General features: G+C 65.5%; 1 protein-coding gene and 1 long non-coding RNA gene across 2 annotated transcripts in view; one reads left to right on the plus strand and one right to left on the minus strand.

Annotated features, from left to right (window-relative positions):
- PLXNA3 (plexin A3) overlaps positions 1–11,660 on the minus strand; it is a 30,244-nt gene extending 18,584 nt beyond the window's left edge. The window contains 32 exon segments of the mRNA XM_037821899.1: positions 1,098–1,267; positions 1,499–1,689; positions 1,840–1,936; positions 2,067–2,170; positions 2,255–2,414; positions 2,493–2,639; positions 2,740–2,806; positions 3,218–3,483; positions 3,561–3,703; positions 3,784–3,921; positions 3,924–4,011; positions 4,105–4,248; positions 4,337–4,576; positions 4,653–4,746; positions 5,017–5,068; positions 5,071–5,186; positions 5,283–5,419; positions 5,524–5,644; positions 5,723–5,891; positions 5,968–6,138; positions 6,458–6,554; positions 6,793–6,993; positions 7,079–7,193; positions 7,295–7,394; positions 7,488–7,644; positions 7,721–7,844; positions 8,071–8,171; positions 8,243–8,371; positions 9,754–9,936; positions 10,213–10,749; positions 11,062–11,616; positions 11,619–11,660. Coding sequence (XP_037677827.1) covers positions 1,098–1,267; positions 1,499–1,689; positions 1,840–1,936; positions 2,067–2,170; positions 2,255–2,414; positions 2,493–2,639; positions 2,740–2,806; positions 3,218–3,483; positions 3,561–3,703; positions 3,784–3,921; positions 3,924–4,011; positions 4,105–4,248; positions 4,337–4,576; positions 4,653–4,746; positions 5,017–5,068; positions 5,071–5,186; positions 5,283–5,419; positions 5,524–5,644; positions 5,723–5,891; positions 5,968–6,138; positions 6,458–6,554; positions 6,793–6,993; positions 7,079–7,193; positions 7,295–7,394; positions 7,488–7,644; positions 7,721–7,844; positions 8,071–8,171; positions 8,243–8,371; positions 9,754–9,936; positions 10,213–10,749; positions 11,062–11,616; positions 11,619–11,660 — 5,156 coding nt within the window.
- LOC119523124 lies at positions 8,196–8,791 on the plus strand. The gene is made up of 3 exons (XR_005214595.1): positions 8,196–8,260; positions 8,342–8,588; positions 8,744–8,791. It is a non-coding gene; the product is annotated as an uncharacterized LOC119523124 (long non-coding RNA).
- Positions 11,661–12,189: the final 529 nt, after the last annotated feature.

The raw sequence follows: 12,189 nt of genomic DNA on the forward strand, positions 1-12,189 counted from the left end.
AGAGCTCGCTGAGTGCGCTGAGGACGTTGAAGTCACTGGCATGCAGGCGGGACTGCTCCACCAGGTAGGCGTCCATGTCCTGGTCGCTGATGGAGGCCATCTTAGCGATGTCTCGGTAGTACCTGTTGGGACCTGGGTAGGTCACAAGGGCCAATGCCACAAAAGCCAAACCCCCTCACCCTCACTGGCCAGGCAGCCCTGCCTTCCTCCCCACCGAGCAACACAGCATGGGGGTGGTGGTAGTGGGGTCTGGGGCAGGGCGGCTGCTCATCCCAAAGGGTGACGTCCACCTCTCGTAATTGGGGATGTCCTTGACATAGAGCAGCTTGTTGGAGGGTAAGTCCTTGCCCAGCCGGTGCTTGGAGGTGGAACAGGAGTCCATGAAAGTCTGTCCCACCACCGACAGGCAGGCATCCATGATGCTGTTCCTGTGGATGTCGAACATGAACTGCGGGTTTTTGATGACGTTCACCCAGAAGCGCAGGGGCAGGCTGGGGGGAGCGGGCACAGCACAGCGCACGGCTCCCAGGCGTCCCTGGAGGCCCCTCCTGCCCCCACCGCCATGGTCACTAACGGGCCAGCTCACATCTCGTCCAGGGTGGGCAACCAAGGACGGGTCTAGGGTAAAAGGCCTATCTTTTAAGTTTCCGTGGGACTTCAGGGAGCGAGCGAGAAGGGCAAGTAGCCCCTCAGTCGTGGGTAGATGCCCACCCCTCCTAGCTGAGCCCCTACTGTGACACCCCCGCCACGGCCCACCCTGTCCCCAGCACACTCCTCGTCTCCGGAGGCTCTCAGCACTCTCTGGTTCTTGCCATCGCAGTGAAGACTGCACTGCCACTGCCACCGTCACATGGGACAGAGAAAAACCTACGTGCCCCCTCCTACCCACTCTTCCCACTTCCTGCTCTACCCACTCCCGACCTGCCAGGAGCCCCACTGAGTCCCCCCGCCCCCCCTGGCTTGGTGGCACCATCCAAATCCACCCTAGGCCAAGCCGCTGTCCTCTCCTGCCAGGTCAACCACTCCAGCCCCCCTGCCACGCTCCCTGCCCCAAAGCCCCGGCTCCCACGCCCCTGGATGACCCCGGTGCCGGGTACCAGTTGCTCTTCCAGGTGTGCCGCACGTCAGGGTCGCTGATCTGGCGCTGGTCGGCCTGCTCATCCAGGAAGTCAAACATGTACTTGATGGCCAGGGGCAGGGCCGAGCCCCGGTGGGCAGTGCTGAACACGGTCTCAAAGAGGTCATCCACGAACTTCTGCAGGGTGCCCTGCAGGGAGAAGAAGCAGCGAGGGCACGGGCTGGGAGGGAGGGAGGGTGTGAGGGCCCCAAAGCCAGACCGATGGTGGGCGGCAGAGCAGCTCAGCCAAGGGCAGCTTCCCCAGGGCCTGCTCAGGCTCAGGCCAGGGCTTGGCGTGGCAAAGGCTTCTCCATCCAGGCTGGGCCGGACCCGGACAATCCGATGCCCCCCTCCCCAAGCAGGCCAGGTAGGGTCCCCCACCTTGGTGGCCAGCAGCCTTGTCAGGTAGATCTCAGACACCATCTTGCTGCCCCGGTCCCCCTCGCGGTGGTCAGCGTGCTCATGGTTCTTCACCAGGTGCCATAGCTTGGTGCCCGTCTCCTGGTCGGGTGTGATCATGGGCGCCCGCGAGCGGAGGCTGTCGGGGCTGCTGGCCGTGCGCAGTAAGCTCTCTGGGGCAGAGGGTGACGGGCGGCCCCTCAGGCTGGGACCGGGGCTGGCCTTCCTGCCCACAGCCCACCCCACCTCTAGGAGCTCCAAAACCAGGGGCTGGCATCTCGGACAGCGGGGACCGCCATCGCCCTGGGCTGGAGAAAACCTACCATAGCGGCTGAGGGAGCGCGTGAAGGTGAAGGAGTTGGCCATGTTATAAGCAGAGACTTGTTTGGGCACCAGTGCCACCAGGGAGCCATCTGTCACCTGGAGAACACAGAGAGGGGAGAGGACTGACCCACCACCCACCTGGACGCTTCCTCCACTGAGCACCCAGCAAAGGCAGGGAGGAGCCGCGGCCCCTGCTGAGGCTCCCCAGTTCCGGGGCAGCCCTCACCTGGTAGTGAGCCAGCGAGTTGACCCTCTTCCAGTCACACTCGATCTTGGTGGTGACGTCCTCATCCTGGAGAACGATGCGGGCCATGCGGCCCTGGCGCCACTCTGTGGACCACAGAGCGCCTGTGAGGTGCCCCCCGCCCAGGGTCCCCGAGCCCCTGGGGGATGGAGAGGGAGAGCTGGCCTCACCTAGGTCCATGTCCTCGGTTTTGGGGCGCTGGGAGTACGGGATGGCCTTGTACATGGCGTCCAGCAGCTTGTCTTTGGCCTGGGTGATGCTGTCGCAGTTGAGAACCTTCACCGGGACCTGGGTGCTGCCCTCGCTCTCCGGGCACAAGCAGTGCAGGGTCTGGGGAGCGGGCAGGCCCACAGGTCAGTGCTGGCCCCGCCACGTGCCCCCAGCCCCCTGGCGCGCCGGCCCCCTCACCAGCGTCTTGTAGTCGATCTGCTGGCGGATGAGCTTGTCCTCGCTCAGGGAGTAGCGGGCCTCGCCCGTGATGGCGTCGATGGGGCCCTTTTCCATCTGCTGCTTGATGGCGCAGTAGAGCAGGAACAGCGGCTCCCCGGCGCACTCCTGCAGCCGGGGCGGGGTGCACGGCTCACCGCCGCCCCGCCAGACAGTGCAGGGAGCCCCTCCCACCCCACCTCCCCTGCCCCATGCCCACCAAGCACACCTTCAGGAACTTGTGCAGCAGGAAGGTGAACCAGTTGGTGATCATCTTCTCAGCCACCAACTCGGTCCTAGGGTGGAGGAGCACGCTGGGGCCCTGGGCCGGGCCAGGGTGGGGCCCGAGTGTGGGAGCGCAGCGGGCCAGGCCAGGAGGTGGGCGGGGCCTGGCGGGGTGGGGGCTGAGGGAGGGGACCTGGCAGGACAGGGGCAAAGGAAGGTTAGCCCAGGTAGGGAAAAGAGCCGGGCCTGGCGGGATGAAGAGGGGTGTGAGCGTGGGAATGGCGGTGGGCCAGGACAGGACAGCCGCGGGGCCTGGAGGGGTAGGGGCGAGGAAGGGGCGGGGCAGGGTTAGGCCAAGAACGGAAAGGAGCGGAACCTGGCAAGATGAGGTGGGGCTGAGCGTGGGAACGGGGCGGGCCAGGCCCGCAGAGGGACGGGGCCTGGCGGGGCGGGAGCTTAAGGCCGGCTGGGCAGTCCGGTACCTGCGCAGCACCAGCTTCGGGTGGTTCTTGCTCTCGAGGTTTTTCTCGATGAGGTGGGCCAGCAGCTGCTTGAGCAGCCTCGTGGCATAGTCGAGCCGGCTCTGCAGGGCCACCATGGTGAGCGAGGCTACGGTGCCCCGGTCGCGCATGGAGAAGCTGCTCTGGTCCTCCAGGGTGTGGATGAAGGTGAGCACAAAGGCGCAGCTGTGCAGCAGCTGCCCGAAGAGACGCAGGGCTTTCTCCACGTTGGGGAGCGTCTGCGGGGAGTGGGAATTGGGGGGTGGGTGTCTCAAGAGGGTGGGGGCGGGGCCGGGGCCAGAGGGCGGGTTAGGGGGGAGCTCATGTCCAGCCCCTTGAGCACCGGGTGGGCCTCGATGCCCGGGAAGAGGACGCGCACGGCCTAGGTGTGGTAGTCCAGGAAAGGGATCTGCACTCCGTCCATGTGGTTGGTCAGCTCGTTGATGTCCGTCTGCAGCTCAGCAAAGGCTGGGCGGGGCAGGGGGGAGGGGCATGAGCGGCCGGGGGCAGGGGGGCCTCCCGCCCCACCCCCTGCCCCTCCGAAGCACCTTCCTTGCATTCCAGGGCCACGCGGGACTCCAGGTTGTCCATCTGCAGCTGCAGCCGCTTGAGCGTGCGGTTGGCATCCTGCGTCTTCCGCTTGTAGGCCACAAACGCGGCGGTGATGGCCAGCAGCAAGAGCCCGCTGCCAGCCCCACCAGGGCAGGCAGGGTCAGCGCACGCTCGGCCGTGATGTGCAGCGTGCCCAGCCAGAACTCCAGGCCACCCACCAGCACCTGTGGGGCCCAGGCCGCAGATGAGCTGTGCCCCCCAGCCCAACCTCAACTCCCCTGGGTCACCCCCTTGGCCCTCGCCGCCTCCCCGCCCACCATGACGGGCTGCCGGCCGGTCTGGCTGGGCGAGTCGCAGAGGAGCTGCGTGTCCGAGACGGTCAGCGCGCACGGCTGACCCCCGATCAGCACCGTGTAGTTGAGGTGGGAGCTGCCGGCCGCCGTGGGGATCACGTTCTTGCCCTGGGAGAGAGGTGGGGAGCGGCACAGTCAGCCGTGACCCGGGCCCCGCCCCCAGCCCTGCCGCCATCCTCCCCGCCCTCAGGGGCACCTTCAGCACCACGTGGGAGCCCGGCTTAACGTCCAGCACGCCGGAGGGCCCCAGTAGCTCAAAGCTGGGGTCAGGGTAGTAAGTAAAGGCAGAGCGGTTGAGGGAGCAGGCCGCCTGCATGTGGTCCAGCAGGAAGCCAAACTCGTCGGGGTGCTCGCCCTGGGCCTGCGGCTGGAGCCGCCCCAGGAAGATGCCAGGTGCCTTACACATCATGGATGCGTCATTGATCACCTGGCACGTCTGTGGAAACGGGGGGCAGCCCAGTGGGCGTGAGAGGCCGTGGGAAGGGGAGTGGTCGAGGAGTGAAGGGACTCACATTGGTGGTCTCGATGCCGTGGTAGTTGGCGCACACGTGGGGCTCCTGGACTGTCAGTAGGTGGGTGCCACTCACGGTGATAGCGCTGCTCCCGCTGGGGGCAGGGGTGTGGGCTTCACGCTCCTTCTCCCACCCACCCACCCCAGCGGGTCCTAGGGAGTCATCAAAACCGTGGGAAAGCCCAGGGGAGCCCGGCCCCAGGTCACCCTGTGGGTGCCAGGTCCTGTGCTAGCTGCTTCCCTAGGTCGGGTGACCCTGCCCCCTTGTCACAAGAAGACTCAGGCTCAAAGGAGGACAAACAAACAAAGCCACAGGAGCTGAGCTCAGGGACACCTGTCCCGACCCGTTCTGCCCCAGGACTTACTTGATGATGCTCCAGGTGAGCTTGAGGTGAGTGACAGTGGGGTCTTGGGTGAGGTGTAGGTGACCCTGGGGCTGGAGATGTTGGCTCAATTGATGGAGACCGTGATGAGGGCCTGGCTGGGACCCAGGGTGGATGCAGGCAAGATGTACACGATGGCCTCGGCGTCTCTCCTGCATGGGCAGGCAGCACCCTTTAAGGAGGTGGGGGACGTGGGGGGGCGGGGTGTGCCCGCCCTGTCTCCCCCAGCCTGCGGGGCCCTCACCCACCTCACAAACTGGCACTCGCCATCTCTCACAGTCACGGTGACCCTGCTGCCCGTGTCCAGGGAATTGCCCAAGATGGTGAGCCGCGTGCCCCCCGAGGCCGGGCCCCGACTAGGGGTCACGCGGTAGAAAGTTGGGGTCTGCGAGCAAAGCGGTCCTGAGCGGCAGGGGAGGGCAGCCCGGGTCCCGAGCCCAGGCCCCAGCCCTCGCCTGGCACGGGGAAGGGGGACGGCGGCCCGCGTACCACGAAGGTGTAGAGCTGCTCCGACTGCGTGCAGAAGTCGGCTGAGCAGTCGCCCACCCACAGCTCGACAGGCACCGGTGGGAGGCTGGGCACCAGCGACTCCTCCATCTCGCACACGATCCTGGGGGGCGCAGGCAGTCAGAGCCGGGCCGGGCCAGGAGGGCAGGGCCGCCCCGGGCGCCCTCCTGGCCGCGCTCACCTCTCGGCGCTGACCTACTCGGCAGGGACGGAGTTGCAGTGCACACCGGCCACACGCAGGCCCACCTCTCGGGAGGTGAGGCCCAGGTTCTCGCCAACTAGCTTGACGCGGGTACCACCCTCCTTGGGTCCCATGAGGGGGTGGACGTGTGGGGCCGGACGGGGTCGTGTCAGCCCGGGCCAGGGCAGGGCAGGGGGCCCCGCGGGGCATGGGGCGGCACGCGCGGGCCGGGGCAGACCTGCGTGATGCCCAAGGGCTCTTCTGGCTCGGGTGCATCCAGTTGATTTTGGGGGCCGGGCAGTGGGCCCGCAACTGGCACTTGTTCTCCGAGATGCACCAGCCACAGTTGAAGCGGGGATCGGCCTTGAGGCAGAGGCCGCAGCTGGGCCGCTGCGCCCAGCACTTGTACAGGAGGACTGTGGGCACAGAGGGCGCTGCTGGGGGCGGGGGCGGGGCAGCCGGTGGGAGGGGGCGGGGCAGCCAGTGGGAGGAGGGGCACAGGAGGGGTAGCCGGTGGGAGGGAGCAGAGGAGGGGCAGCCAATGGGAGAAGGGGAGGGGGAAGGGGCAGGAGAGGAGCAGCCGGTGGGGAGGGGGGAGGGGCAGGGGAGGAGCAGCCGGTGGGGAGGGGCAGCCAGCAAGGATCAGGGGCCTGACAGAAGAACAGCATTGGGAGAGATGGGGAGCCCTGGGACCCCTGGGACCTGGCTCCAGCTGGCACCCATTCTGCCCTTCACCTCAGAAGCTGGGGGGCTTGTCGATGGGGAAATCTCCATCCCAGACCACGGAGAAGTCCAGCTCAGTGTCCCCATACTCGTCACCTTCATAGGAGTACTGGGGAGAGGGAACCTAGTGTCCCCAGTGAGGCACGCATGCCCTCCGGGATTCTAGTCCCCTGCTCCCTGGGCCCCAGTGCCCAGCGGGTGACTCAGAAGGGCCTGCCAGGCCACTGGAGGCTTCTGGCTCGGCAACTGGTGCACGGACTGGCTTGCCCCAATCCCCCAGCATCCCGCTGCACCTGCAGCCAAACCACCCCCACCCCACCAACCCCCCAGGGGCCCCAGGGCCTCACCAAGAAGTTCTGGCACTGCACACTGCTGCTGTTGAAGCGCACAGCCAGCACCCGCTGCTGCCGCCCCTGCACGCACACCACATACTCGTAGTTCTTCTGGCCTGACTGCAGCTGTGGCAGGTTTTTGGCCCGCAGGGTGACAGGCTGCATGATGCCGACTGGGATCAGGAGGTCCCCACTGGGCAGGATCTCAGGGCAGCCCTGGGGGGAGGACAGCAGTCACCCACACGCTGGGGCCCCTGCCTCTGGGAGCAGATGTTTCCAGAAAGGCCACAGGCCAGCTCACCTCGGGGCTGCAGACCCTGCCCTCCTGGAAGGAGCACTCGTGGGGGTGGCTGCTGCACACGTGGTGGTACTTACACCAGTAGCAGGGGTAGGGGCTGCCCACGCACGACATACACCTGTGGGGAAGGGGAGAAGCAGCCTCAGAAATAGCACAGATGGGGACCGCCACCCCTCGGATACCTGGGGAGCCCAAGGAGGACAGCAGCGGGCTATTCATGATTGGAGTATGCTGCAGTTGTAGAAGACCAAGTCCACCCCAGCAAAGCACACCCCCATCTCCTTGGAGAGCAGCTGCAGCTGCACCGTGCGGGTGGCCCCTGCAACAAACGTGGGAGGGTCCATAAGCCAGGGGGTGGCTGCAACTGGCTTTCCCTCCTCCCCCAAGCCCCCATGCAGCCCAGGGCGCTCACCATGCCCCTGGGTGAGAGCCCGCAGCTCCTGGAGGGAGGGTGAGGAGCAGCACAGTTCCCCGGAAGGCAGCAGGAGGGCCTCGCTCTCCATCACCTCCTCGAAGGCACAGCTCACGCCCGTGCTGAGGTTGGGCATGTTGCGCATGGCCACGGTCAGCTGGGGGAAGCAGGGGGAGCTCACAACAGGGTGTTCGTCCCCTCCCCCACGCAACCACAGGTCCCACGCCCCACACCTGCACACTGGGCGACATCACCGACACATTGTTGGGCCGTACCCGCACCTGTACACACTTTCTGAGCTCCTCCGCAAAGCTGTGCGGGGCCCAGGCACTCAGGCAGGCCTCTTTGTGGCAGCAGCTGTGCAGGGTCAAGCCAGAGCCGGTCCCGCAGCTGCCCCGGGAGGGTCCCGGGCCAGGCGCAGGATGGTGTGGGAGGGGACACTGTGGGAAGTGCCAGGCTACAGCGGGGATCCAAGGAGAGATGGAGAGGGGGCAAGGGCGGGGAAGCGGCCTCCTCTCCAGCCACCACAGCCCTCCAGGGTATGCCCCCACTGCCCTTCCCACCAGCATCTGCCGCCCCTCACCTGTGCTGCAGCACACACCAACCAGAGTGGGGGTCCCCAGAGCCCAGGCAGGCTGCACAGCTCAGGTACTGCTCACAGGTCTCCACAGGGAGCTGGCTCACCTGGGGACTGCCACGTCAGCACTGGCCCACGCCCTCCCTGCCGCCCTGCCGCCGGCCCGCCTCGGGCCCACCTGCTTCTCACTCAGGAGGTAGATGTACTGGTGGTCAGGACTGAAGAGCAGGTCTTGGAGAATGGGGCTGCCGTCCACCACGGGGACTGTCTCGTACAGGTGGGCGTCCTGGGAGCCATCAACCCACACCTGGGCCACCAGACCAGGGTGGAAGGTGAGGGGCTGGCCTGCCGGACACAGACCCCATTTGCACCCCAGCGTCCTCTTCTTGGACCAGGACCCTCCAGGTTGAGGGGGGGGACTGCAGCCTACGTGCCAAGCACCCCAACAGCCCACGTGCAGAGAGAGAGAGAATCCAAAAGAAGATCACTGGCTGCATGTGGTTGGGGGCACCGAAATATATCAGGTACAGAGTTCCTTTTGGAGTGACGAAAGCGTTCTGGAGACAGCAGTGACAGCTGTGTGACTGTGAAATGGGGGAATCGCATGGGGTGCAGATTGCATCTCAAAGCAGTTTCAAACTGCTTCCCTTCACAAACCTTTCCCTGCCTGTCCCCACAGACAGCATCCCATTCACCCGGGTGATCAGACAGAGAACCCTGCTGGCAGCTTCAAACCTCTCCTTGGGAAGTATCCGAGCTCCTGGAAGCCGGCTCCCCTTGCACTCACGCCAAGCCAGGCTGGCCAACCCCCGGTGAGAGGCCCCGTAAGTGGCCCCCAGCTTTGCCCATCTTCCCAATGAATCCGTCCACCAGCAGCTGGTGGAAGGCTCTGCCCCCAGCACACTCCTGGCTGCCCAGCACACCTAGGCCTGATCCCAAGTCCTTCCCACAGCCACCTGTCCGGCAGGCCTGGCACCCCCACCCCAACAGCTCCCACCAGGGCCCCAGCCCCACCCTGCTGCAGCAGGTGCCAAAAGCTCCTTCCTTCTGTCTCACCCCCAGCCTCTTGACAAGTGTGCGTGTGGGGGGAGGGGTTTGTATGTTTTCCTTCTGGTGGGGGTGCGCCCTGCCCTGCTTTCCACCCTACTTTAGGGGTAGCCTCTGGAACCCTCTTCCAGCCCCAGCTGTGCTGGAGCACCACAGTTGGAACACTGCAGCTCTGCTTGTCTGGGATGGAGCCGCCATGCCCAGCCGGCCCCGTAGCCTTGGTGCCCAGGGATGCATGAGATTGCAAAAAAGCAACAGCAGGTGTCACCAAGAGGCTGGACCTTGTAGGCTGGGGGCGGGGGTGGGAAAGCACTCTCTGGGAAAGTGGCATTTGGGTGGAGTCTGAATGATGGGACAAGTTACAGCGGGAGGACAGGAGGAAGAGCGTCCCTGGGCGAGGATGTGGCAGCAAGTACCCAGAGTAGACCGACCAGGAGGCTAAAAGTGAGGCGCGCAGTGGATGTGGGAGGCCCTGTTCTCATGGGTCCATTCATTCATCCAATCAAGAACCCCAAAATGCACCACCAGCCCCGGCCCCGGCTCTCCCGAGAGGTCAGGTCTTCATCCCAAGAGTCCCTGGATCCCAGGGCTCCCCTCCCTGCCCCCCACAAGGCCAGATGCCAAGGGGTGCCCTGGGTCCACCTTCTTCAGGCTGCCGCTGCACGTGCCCACAAAGACCACGGGGTGCTGGCAGTAGATGTAGGCAGCCACGCTGGCCATGCCGTCGGTGCTGTCGGCCAGCAGGGGCAGCCCCTCAATCACGTGCAGGCCGCCGAGCGGCTGGTTCAGGACCAGCCCACAGAAGTTTCTGTTGATCTGCATGGGCTGGGGAAACAAGAGGGGTATGTGTGTGTGAGAGAGAGAGCCAGCCTGGCAGCACGCCACGCACACCAGCTGGCACGGAGGCCCAGTCGAGCCCCTGTGCTGGAAGGGAGCAGGCCCTGCTGCCTCCTGGGGACCCCAGGGGCAATGGGAAACAGAACCAGCAGGTGCCAGGAGAGGAAAGGAGAGGGCAGAGGGACCATTGAGGGGGGGAGCTGGGAGTCCGAGGACCCGGCCACCACTGCCAAGGCCACGTGGGGCTCAGGGCAGGCAGCTCACAGTGTTGATGCAGGGCAGCTCCTTGTTGAGCAGCCAGGGCAGGGCCAGTGTGCCCTCCCCCTGGTAGCAGGACTGGATGTGGCACCAGATGTGGGTTTTGATGGCGCTGAATGTGAAGAGGCAGAGGACAGTCTGCCGCGGCGGGCTGGCCTGGTTCTTCTGGCCCTGGGAGAAGATGGTAAAGAGGACGTCCTCGTCGGCGGGCACGCCCAGGGCCTGGGCCAGCAGCAGGCCCGGCTTGGCCAGGTGGGTGCTCTGCACCAGGCGGTACTCCACCCCCCGTCAGGAGCAGTCGATGGGAAACTCCACGTAGGAGTAGAACTCTAAGTCTCCTGCACACATGTGCATGATCTTGGACGTGAAGAACTTGCCCACCGTGTCCAGCAGGGTCTGCTGGGTGTCAAGCTGCAGGGTCAGGAAGTACACGAAGGAGGCGCTCACGAAGCCGTAGATGTAGTAGATGTCGAAGACGGGGTACAGGGACAGGGTGTCAGAGGGGATCTTGATCTGGGACGAGACAAATTCGTCCTGGTACACCTGGGGGTGGCGGATGGAGAAGAGAGGCGGTAGGAAATGAGGGCCAGTGCCCTCGCCTGGCTCCCCGAACCTGGGCCCTCTGTGGTCACAGGGTCCCAGGCCAGAAGGGCCTGCAGAGGGCAAGGGGACCAAGCTCCCTGCGCCCCAGGCCCCCCACCGGCGTCTTGGGACCAGCCCCCTCCCATCATGCTGGCATCCCCAGACAACGAGGGGCCAAAGCTCCCACTCCAGGCCCAGTGCCCTTCCAAGAGGTGGAGCGGTGGGGCATGGGGGGCTCAGTGAGGCGGGGCAAGAAGGGTGGGCCTCACCCACCAGGCTGAACATGTTGGCACCATCCTCATCGCCAATGAGCTTGCAGGAGCTCAGGGTGGGGAAGTACTCAGACTTGCCATCAACAGCGGTGCCCACAAAGAGCTTGCTAGGCCCCTGGCCCTGCTCCATGATGACCGCCGCCATGGAGTCGGGCTCCTGGGCCCCGGACAGGTAGTGCTCCTTGCGGTGGTGCGGCTCGCCCAGCTTGAACAGGTCATCCAGCCGCAGGAACTGGCAGATGCCCTGCCAGACGCTGCTGCAGGCCACCAGGCACTGGGCCACGTAGTCGATGAACAGCAGCTTGTTCATGTTGTTGGCGGGCGCCAGGCAGTGGGCACACACGCGCATGCTGGGGGGCGGGTAGCAGCGTGCGTTGTTCTCCACGGGCCCCGTGACGTGGGCCCGCAGCTCCGTCAGGTAGGGGGTCAGCTTAAAGATGCGGTTCACGGTGCCCATGAACACCTCCCCCATCACACGGTGCACGGCCAGGTGGGTGAGCGTGCTGTCCGTCACAATGAAGGCGCGGAAGGGCTGGCCGCTGCCCAGGCCCCCCCCTCCATGGCCAAGAGGAGCAGTGGGAGGACGGAAACGGGGGACATTGTCGGCGGCTGCGCCCAGGCAGGGGCCTGAGGAGAGACGGCGGGTGGGAGGCTGAGGCCTGGACTCCTGTTCCACCTGCCCAGGTCCCCCACCTCCCACCCCCCATCCCCAGTAGGTGAACTCTGAGCCACCCCAGAGCCCCAGATGGTGGCTATGGCTGGAGAGGAGGGGCGCCGGCAGGCTTGGGGACCATCAATCACCTCCCCCAACCCCATGCTGTGCTGGAAAGGAGCCAGGGAGACCTGCCCTGGCTGGGCCACACACAAGGGGGCAACAGAGCCAGCTGCCCTGAAAGGCTCTCCAGGAATGGAGCTCCCGGACACCACAGCCCAGGGCAGTCTGCCCCACACAAGAGACCCTAGGGAACCCTTCAGGCCTCAGAGACCCCACACACACCCACCTGAGTTGGAGGAAGGGGAAAAGCAGGGTGAGAACAATTACAAGCCGGGGAGGAGAGGAGGGTGCCTCCCCAAAAAGATGCCATCGGGATCCCCGGGACAAGGCTCTGGGAAGTCAAGGCCTGGGGCC

Source organism: Choloepus didactylus, chromosome X (genome assembly GCF_015220235.1).
Source record: "Choloepus didactylus isolate mChoDid1 chromosome X, mChoDid1.pri, whole genome shotgun sequence".
Lineage (NCBI taxonomy): Eukaryota > Metazoa > Chordata > Mammalia > Pilosa > Megalonychidae > Choloepus > Choloepus didactylus.